General features: G+C 35.0%; 1 protein-coding gene across 1 annotated transcript in view; it reads right to left on the bottom strand.

The window, feature by feature from the left end:
* Nucleotides 1-230: 230 nt before the first annotated feature.
* LOC107732407 (saccharopine dehydrogenase-like oxidoreductase) overlaps nt 231-9,916 on the bottom strand; it is a 12,063-nt gene continuing 2,377 nt past the window's right edge. The window contains 11 exon segments of the mRNA XM_074560150.1: nt 231-1,067; nt 3,314-3,395; nt 3,479-3,590; nt 3,705-3,761; nt 3,923-4,042; nt 5,714-5,831; nt 6,005-6,135; nt 6,643-6,692; nt 7,204-7,316; nt 8,851-8,948; nt 9,141-9,250. Coding sequence (XP_074416251.1) covers nt 968-1,067; nt 3,314-3,395; nt 3,479-3,590; nt 3,705-3,761; nt 3,923-4,042; nt 5,714-5,831; nt 6,005-6,135; nt 6,643-6,692; nt 7,204-7,316; nt 8,851-8,948; nt 9,141-9,250 — 1,091 coding nt within the window. The 3' untranslated portion in view covers nt 231-967.

Here is a 9,916-nt window from a genome sequence, read left to right as displayed (position 1 = left end):
TTCTTTGTATAGTAGCCCTTAATTGGTCTCAGGTGTGATCCCAATGTTTTTAAATAAATGTCATATCACTATCTTCAATAAAAACTATCAATTTATGCAATTTTCTGTGATTTTTGAATTTATTTACCTCCAAAAGTACCACATTTCTATGTAAAATATGCTTATTTTTATGTTATATTTAATATTTCTTTTACTTAAGTAAAAAAATATTCTAGTAAGTTCAGACCTAAAGATTTGGCGACTTTGGTGAAATCTGGTGAGATATGATGCCATCAAAATATCACAAATATCAATAGCCACTATATGGCTGTAGTACTTAATAGCTGAATATATGCTGAAATCTATAAACCACTGTTTACTGTTTATTGTTTAAGTACTAACAAACTTAACCTCTTAAGTTTTAGATTTTATCACAAGTTAAAATTGTAGAATAAAAAAAACAAAAAACATTTGTGTTGGGTGAGACTATACAAAGATGCCAAAATATACTTAAAGACAAATCTGACCATGATAAGGGAAAGACAAATTAAGAGAAAAAGTAGTCATTTATTTCTAACAACGCTGTTATAGGCTCATTCAATGCTTTGTATATGGGTGTGTGTGTTTGTCACATTGAGAATGTTGTATAGGCTCACCCCTTCATTTATGTGTATGTATGATCTGCATTGTGTTGGATATATTGATTTTTATTAGACAAATTAAAAATGCTCTGAATTATAGTATTTCCCATTCATTTCCTATGGGTGCCAACTGAGGACAAATTATGTAGTTTTTTTTTTTCAACCACTTAACTTTGCTGAACCGAGTTGATTTTTTTGTATGTGTATTTAGCTGGCAAACTTAGGAGAAGTAGTCAAGTCTTGTACCGCTCAGATTAAGGAAACTATTTTAAAAAATAATAATAATTTTGCCCAAATTTGTCCCGAAGGATGCTTGAGGGTGATTGAATCTGACAGAGTACTCATGTCTATTGTCCCTTCTTCAGTGAGAACTGGATTCCGTGTTTGTTCAGACGGTCGATTAGGGTGGTTCTTGCAAACGCTGACCCTGGAGTGTACACACCACCCCTGTGAGGACCAATAAAAGGATGTTGCATGAGACAGGATGTCATACGTGCTACATGAATAACACTGAATATTCACCGCATCAATCTGTAAATGTAACTCTAACCTTTGCAGTGTCTAAAAAAATGAAGATCAGGGCTGCGTTTCCCGAAACCTTCTTAACGCTACTTCGTTCTTAAGTTATACCTTAAGCTGTACCTTAACGTTAATATGTGTGTCCCGAAACGTTCTTAATTAAGTATACCTTCTGTAAGTCATACTTTCGTAAGGTTGGTCTGGACCACTCTTAGCTATACCTTATCAATGTTGACAGTTCACAGTTCTTTACATCTCAGTCTATACGAATGTAATTCTGAAGTTGTAATACACCCAGTGTTCAATTAAGCTGCAATTTTCTAAAAAAAGAAAAAAAAAAGAAAAGATACATAAATAAATTATATATAAAAAAGAGACAAACTCAACGGAACAACCCCCTCAGCCCTGAATTTCTGCTCCTCTTTCTCTCTTTTTTCTCCGCCATAGTAGCTGATGATTATATGTTTCCTGTGTTGCGCTTTTATCGAGTAGGTCATCCAATTAACAGAAATGAGTGATTTACAACAATATGTGATGCTGCTGCTGGGCAATCAACCCTGGTTGTGGAGTAAATGAAGACACTATGGAAAATATATTATGATAATATAAATGACCCATTCAAAGGCCAGAGAAGGCATACTGCCAGTTAGTGATATGTTTGGGCATGAGGTTGTGGGTCCGCACACTCATTTTAAAATTATATAAAATATCCAGGGTTGGATTTAGTTTGCAATTTGGATTATTTTTTTAAGATCCCATGAGTCCTGATAAATGCAATTTCAACTATTTCTGAAGTGCTTCTTGCTGGAAAGCACTCTCACCAGAATGTTTTTATGTTGGACTTGTGTAGGCCCAAGGTGTTTGTTTGTTTATTTATTTTGTTTTTTGTTTCTCTCTCTTCTGTTAAAAGCTGTTAAATTATTAAGCAGTGTCTCCTGTAGGTTTTCTTCCTTGTATTTTATGTGGTGACCACTGGGAGGTGCTCAGGGTATATCTTTTTCTTTCATGGTTTTCTTCCCTGACTTGATGTATGTTGCAAAGCGAAAGTAAAAGCAAATGCGTTCCGTTCTAACAGGAAAGAGTTCCGTGTATTTATTTAAAATCAACACTTCTTTTATAAAGAACATGGCTTTCTCACATAACGCAGTGTAGCAGCCCGTGCATAGAATGAATAATCGATTCTCGAGCCATTGATATCAACCAATTCAGCACCACCGCCATGGACAGCACCTGGTAACGTCGCACGTAAGAAGGTATATCTTAAGCAACCTCCTCCTAAAGTATAGTTCGCGGAACACGCCTAGAACAGGTACACCTTTCGTTAAGTAGCTTCGTAGCACGCTAAGAGACAGCGTTATCGGGAAACGCAGCCCAGTGTATTAGTGTAAACATTGCATACATGGATGTTTCTTCAGATATGACACCCAGGGGTTGACTTTTATTAAAACTACAATTAAAACAACACATAATTTCACGTTTGTTGGAAATGACAGTGTTTTGTGAATGTTCAGGTTTTACAAAAATGACTGAATCTACACTTACCGTTCATAAGTTTGGGTCGGTAATATTTTTTAATGGTTTTAAAAAAAATGTTGCTTACTAAGGCTGCATTTATTTGGTCAAAACACAGTAAAAATAGTAATATTGTGAAATATTATTATTCAATGTAAAGTAACTGTTTTCTATTTATATATGTAAAAATCTTAAGCTGAAGTTTAAATCTTCAGTGCCACATGGAATCATTCTAATATGCTGTGCTCAAGAAACATTTCTTATTATTTTCAGTGTTAAAACGGTTGTGCTGCTTAATATTTCTGTGAAAACCATGACACATTTTTTCAGGATTCTTTGATGAATGGAAAGTTCAAAAGAACAGCATTTATTTGAAATATAATTCCTTGGTAACCTTATAAATGTCTTTACTGTCACTTAATCAATTTAATGCATCCTTGTTGAATAAAAGTATTAAGAAAAATCTTACTGACGACCACAAACTTTTGAACAATATTGTATATCCAATATTGGACATTGTAGTTTATTTGCTTTGTTTAACTAACAGAGAATATGATTTTTTTTTTTAAAGAGTTGCCCATATCTGTTTTTTTTTTATTCCACAGGACCAATATGCTTACTTAAGAATCATCCATATATTACGTTGAGGTCATTTTACTCACTTATTAGGGAGACAGTGAGGTTCGTTAAGCAGTGTAATAGCTGCCTGCACCATGGTAATCGGTGTTGCGATGTATCCTGGCTCTGCAAAATATGGCAGTAGTGACCATATCTAAGTATTTGGGGTGAATAGTTTGAGTCGGATCAAATAGAGAGCAGGACAATACCTGGTCCTGTTATTTCAGTGCTGATTGTGGCATTTGGTTTGCCCTGAGATGGGTCCTGACCATTCGTGTAGCCCTCCCCCATGAACCTCAGGCAGAAAGAGGTTCCATCCATCTGGAATAAGACAAGAATAAGATTTCACTTCAACAACACAACCGAGGGCTGCGTATGACAGATGTTAGCATTTCGTATTGTGTTTTCAGAGACATTTCAGTGCATTTTTTGTACCTGCTTTCTTGTTGGTCCAGTCTTGGAGAACAAACCAAATGAGAAAAATTCTGGAAACTAATAAAAAAAAACACACACACACACACATATTTGAGTTGATATTCATGAGTTTATATAAGCGGTTCTTGGTGTTCTGCGGTATGAATGAGAGTTTTATCCATTAAATTTTCTTGTAGCAGATCAACAGTAATCCAATGACTTTTAAAATGGTACTGGACCTCAGTAAGCAATCCCCTGCCAAGACTAAATTTGACCATGAACCAGAAGACAACACCTGCAAAAAGGGTCTTCAGCATGGTGGAGAGACCACCAATACCTACATATGCCATATACTGAACCTGAGGACAAGAGCATAGAGGAAACCTATTCAAAACTGAAAAGGAAAAAAAAACGACAACGAAGTGAGTTAGACATTAAACTGCACACATTTGTGACACCCATGTTAAATTATTAACACATACTTTTTGGTCCACAGCAAAACATCAATCAAAAATGGCCATACTGACAGCACCCTGTACACTGTGGTCATTGCTATGGAGATGAAAGAGCAGGACGATGAATCACAAAGACTGAATCATCCCCTGCTCTTTCCATGAAGGCTTTCAGAGCACTATCACAGTAATCATGCTCGCACAAGACAGATCGAAAAGAAATGTAATTAACACACATATTTGAGTTGATATTCATGAGTTTATATAAGCGGTTCTTGGTGTTCTGCGGTATGAATGAGAGTTTTATCCATTAAATTTTCTTGTAGCAGATCAACAGTAATCCAATGACTTTTAAAATGGTACTGGACCTCAGTAAGCAATCCCCTGCCAAGACTAAATTTGACCATGAACCAGAAGACAACACCTGCAAAAAGGGTCTTCAGCATGGTGGAGAGACCACCAATACCTACATATGCCATGTACTTAACCGGAGGACAAGAGCATAGAGGAAACCAGTTCAAAACTGCAAAACAACAACAAAAACGAAGTGAGTGAGACATTGAACTGCATACATTTGTGACTGTTAAATTATTAACACACGCTTTTGTGATCAATCAAAAATGACCATATACTGACACACCCTGTTGACCTTCATGACATCACCCTGTACACTGTGGTCATCGCTATGGAGATGAAAGAGCAGGACGATGAATCACAAAGACTGTGAATCATCCCCTGCTCTTTCCATGAAGGCTTTCAGAGCACTATCACAGTAATCATGCTCGCACAAGACAGATCGAAAAGAAATGTAATTAAAACTGCTAAGAGGCATAATGGAGTTTGGAAAGCAAGGGAAGAAGCTGTCAAAGACTGCCTTTTTAAGGGGAAGCAGAAGGGTAGTCAAGAACCCATTAGATCATTAGATCTTTGAAATAACAGTTTAAGATAAATGAATACTGGGTTTCTGCTGCGCTGGGATAAAATTATTCTGCTAACAAAAACTGACTGGCATGGTCTACAAAAGAGCAGAAATTTTGACTTGTATTAGTCATATTGCTATAAATGACAAATTAGGGGAAAGGATAACATTAATAAAAAAAATGTAAATATACTAAAATACATATTATATATATTATAAATAATAATGTATTAAGTTTTCATTCATATTTATGCATATTTAAATTTTCAGCAATGAGCAATTTACAATATTTAGATAACTGATATATACAATTTGAGATTTTCACAATAAACCAAAAGTAAAAATGTAAACCACATTTTTTAATTAAAATCATTTATAAATAAAAAATAAAATGATGTTTAATATATATAAATATATATAAACTGTATAAAACTAAATATAATGTAATATATAAAATAAATATTAATGTATATATATATATACACACACATACTGTACATACATGCATATATAAATTTATATACACACACACACACACATACATATACATATATCACAGTAAATTATAAACATAAAATATAAAAATAGATATAAAACATTTATTATTGTTAATAATAATTTCTTTAAAAATTATTTTTTTTGCCAGTCTATAGACTCACAGGGCTGTGTTTATGTTCCTCATGCATATAGCGCTGAGTCCGTCGCACCACAGACGGATCTGAGCCCATGAAGGGAATGACATACTGCTCAATCTTCTTACTGAAGAACAGAGCTCCCCTGGGTACACCAAAATAGCAAGCAAATTAACACGAGTACAGATTTCCATCCTGAGAACTATTCTCCTTCACTCCTCTGGGAGTCAGCTGCTATATAAAGCATACAAATCATTGATCAAGATAGTATTAATAGAATGAAATGCTGAGAATTATTTTAGAAATACTTAAAACCACCTCTTTTTAACTCTAGCGCCAACAGCTGGCAGAGGTTTATGCCCAAACTTCCTCCTTATTCTTCTGAGACTGGCACTGTCAGCAAAGCCAAAGATGGCTGACTGCCACGTTGCATCATGGCCACATCCTCCCTGATTAAGAAGACAAGACAGCTGAACAAAAGCCAAGACATCAACTACTTTATTGAGGACACTCAATGGGCCTGATGCAAACAGTCTGCTATAGCTCTCTTCATACTCGATTAAAACAGCAGGAAATACGATAACAATTTGATAGAGTGCTTATGAAATACTACATAATATGGAGCATAATTCTCATTATATTCACTCCATCCTGTCTGCTCCCCTTACACTGCGGAATTTATATAAAGTCTTAATGTAATTTTATTAAAACTATGTTACTTCTGCAATCAAGTTCATCATTAACATGAAATCCCACAAATTCCTAGTTGGTCCATTGGGATATGAGAGCGCTTTGCATTATTCATGAGCAGCTGCAATTGTGAATTCCCAAAGCTTAATTTAAGCACTGCTTTAAACCTAGATCAAACCAACCTTTGAGAGCTCATATTCAATAAGTCAATCAAATTCCTGTGGACCCTTAATATAGATCTGCAAACATGAGGAGTTGTTGCTCACCTCAGGTCCCGTGTTGATGGTTAAGAAGCTCTCCACAGCAGTGAGCGTTCCTGTGAAAGACAGGCAGAGGAGTTGTCAGGCATCTGCTGCTCTGCAGGCACGTTTGCCCACAGCAGCGCTTCAAAGGCCAACGACAGACACTCACATCCTGTAAGCACTGAGCGCCTTTGCCTTTGTCAGTGATACGCCCCACTAATTGGGATGAGATTAAAGGAACCGACTGCACAAGAGCCATGTGAAGCAAAGGTCAAAGGGCACACACAGGGCAAATATCACAGTAATGTATGTATGTTTTACCAATAGGACACTGATGCAAAGCACACCTCTAAACCTGTTAAGTCAGGATCAGATTTTTTTCTCTAATACACTGGAGTTTCCCTGCAAGTAGTCACATTATATATATATATATATATATATATATATATATATATATATACATACTAATTATAAATTATTATAATTACATTTTAAAAAAAAGAATCATTTTAAATGATTTTAATAATAATAAAACATTCACAAAAAATAATAAAATAATAAAAAATTCACAGACATGCAACCCACCTTTGAAGTGATCCTGTGTATAACGGATGCCCATATCTGCCGGTATTGAATCAAACCCACAGCTTCCAATGATATACACACCATTCTCCTGAGCTTTACTGTGGTATTTCAAAAAGATTTTTCAGGTTTTTTCAGGTGTCAGGTTTTTAGCCATTATATTCAGCAAGGATGCATTCAATTAACATTAAAAAATTCTATTTCGAATAAATGCTTTTCTTTTGAACATTCTATTCATTAAAGAATCCTGAAAAGATGTATAAAGGTTTCCTAAAAATATTATGTAGCACATCATTGAAAATAATAAGAAATATTTCTAAAGCACCAAATCAGCATATTAGAATGATTTTTTAAAAGATCATGTAACACTGAAGACTGTAGTAATGATTGCTGAAAATTATGCTTTGCCATCACATTAATAAATTACATTTTAAAACATTAAAATAGAAAACAGTTTCAGTTTCAACAGAAATATTTCACAATATTACTGTTGTTTCTGATCAAATAAATGCAGAATTGGTGAGCATGCAAGACTTCTTTCAAACACACTTTTAACCTTACAGACCCCAAACTTTTCAATGGTATCATTTTCAAAAGTAGATTATTAAAAAAAAGTGTTAGACGGATAACATTAACTACCTGTGGTTCTCCACAGATATCGATGCAGTGGGCCCCATTCTCTATACAGGCCTTCACCACAGGCTCTCCATAGAATCTGTACTGTTGAGAGAAGACACCTCAGCACCACGGCATTTCACAGTCAACAGTTCTCTCAGAATAACACAACTCCATTTATCATTTTTTGTCATAGAGCTATCGTTGGCCTATGGGTGCACTGGGACAGGTGTGAATGCACAGATGTGTAAACTGACCCCTTCCTGTGCTTTTTTACAATAGTCTTTGTGGACTTACTGGTCCCACGCAGTTGAGCACAATGATTCCTTGTTTGCACATGATGGCCAACGACTCCGGCTCGGCTACATCTGCTACAATAACCTCCACACACTTCAGCTCTGGTTTACCTGCAGACAAATGATGGAATGTCAGAGACAAATGGATCTTTCTTCTCTAACAGCTCAAAATGCTGTTAGACAGACAGACATAGATAGAAAGATAGACAGACAGACAGACAGACAGACAGATAGATAGATAGAAGGTTTTTTCAGGTGTCAGGTTTTTAGCCATTATATTCAGCAAGGATGCATTCAATTAACATTAAAAAATTCTATTTCGAATAAATGCTTTTCTTTTGAACATTCTATTCATTAAAGAATCCTGAAAAGATGTATAAAGGTTTCCTAAAAATATTATGTAGCACATCATTGAAAATAATAAGAAATATTTCTAAAGCACCAAATCAGCATATTAGAATGATTTTTTAAAAGATCATGTAACACTGAAGACTGTAGTAATGATTGCTGAAAATTATGCTTTGCCATCACATTAATAAATTACATTTTAAAACATTAAAATAGAAAACAGTTTCAGTTTCAACAGAAATATTTCACAATATTACTGTTGTTTCTGATCAAATAAATGCAGAATTGGTGAGCATGCAAGACTTCTTTCAAACACACTTTTAACCTTACAGACCCCAAACTTTTCAATGGTATCATTTTCAAAAGTAGATTATTAAAAAAAAGTGTTAGACGGATAACATTAACTACCTGTGGTTCTCCACAGATATCGATGCAGTGGGCCCCATTCTCTATACAGGCCTTCACCACAGGCTCTCCATAGAATCTGTACTGTTGAGAGAAGACACCTCAGCACCATGGCATTTCACAGTCAACAGTTCTCTCAGAATAACACAACTCCATTTATCATTTTTTGTCATAGAGCTATCATTGGCCTATGGATGCGTCGGGACAGGTGTGAATGCACAGATGTGTAAACTGACCCCTTCCTGTGCTTTTTTACAATAGTCTTTGTGGACTTACTGGTCCCACGCAGTTGAGCACAATGATTCCTTGTTTGCACATGATGGCCAACGACTCCGGCTCGGCTACATCTGCTACAATAACCTCCACACACTTCAGCTCTGGTTTACCTGCAGACAAATGATGGAATGTCAGAGACAAATGGATCTTTCTTCTCTAACAGCTCAAAATGCTGTTAGACAGACAGACATAGATAGAAAGATAGACAGACAGACAGACAGACAGACAGATAGATAGATAGATAGATCACTGTATCCCTTTACTCTATAACCTATTGCATAGCTAGCTTTAAAATCCTTGATTATCAGTACAGCCTATTCCAGATGATGGGATTGTCCAAACATTATGCCTTTAATCAACAATATTCTCAAACCCTGTAATCCCATTGATAATCTCAACAGACAAAATCTGCTGAAGCTCATCTAATACTATGAGCTGACTGCCTCGTGTCTAGCCATGACAGTATGGCAATTCAATCTATACCTAATACAAACTATGACCTATCATAAATAACATATGTGTTTGTTACAAAGAAAAAAAAAGTAACATGATGGTACTAGAGGATAAAAACATAGTCTTTATATATAAATACAATGGTACCACATTAGTAGCATGTTCATATCAAATAAGTTTTATTTATAATACATTCATTGTAAAATAAAGCATGTTAAAATATAATAAATAAAATTGAGTATAAAATATTAATTAATAATTTTAACAATGTAAATCTTTTTAAGATTTAAACACACACACATATATATATATACATATATATA

The sequence above is a fragment of the Sinocyclocheilus rhinocerous genome, unplaced genomic scaffold (assembly GCF_001515625.1).
Source record: "Sinocyclocheilus rhinocerous isolate Xijiao unplaced genomic scaffold, SAMN03320098_v1.1 scaffold68, whole genome shotgun sequence".
Taxonomy (NCBI): domain Eukaryota; kingdom Metazoa; phylum Chordata; class Actinopteri; order Cypriniformes; family Cyprinidae; genus Sinocyclocheilus; species Sinocyclocheilus rhinocerous.
Note: the sequence above shows the minus strand (reverse complement) of the source record. Positions and strands in the feature narration are given on the sequence as shown.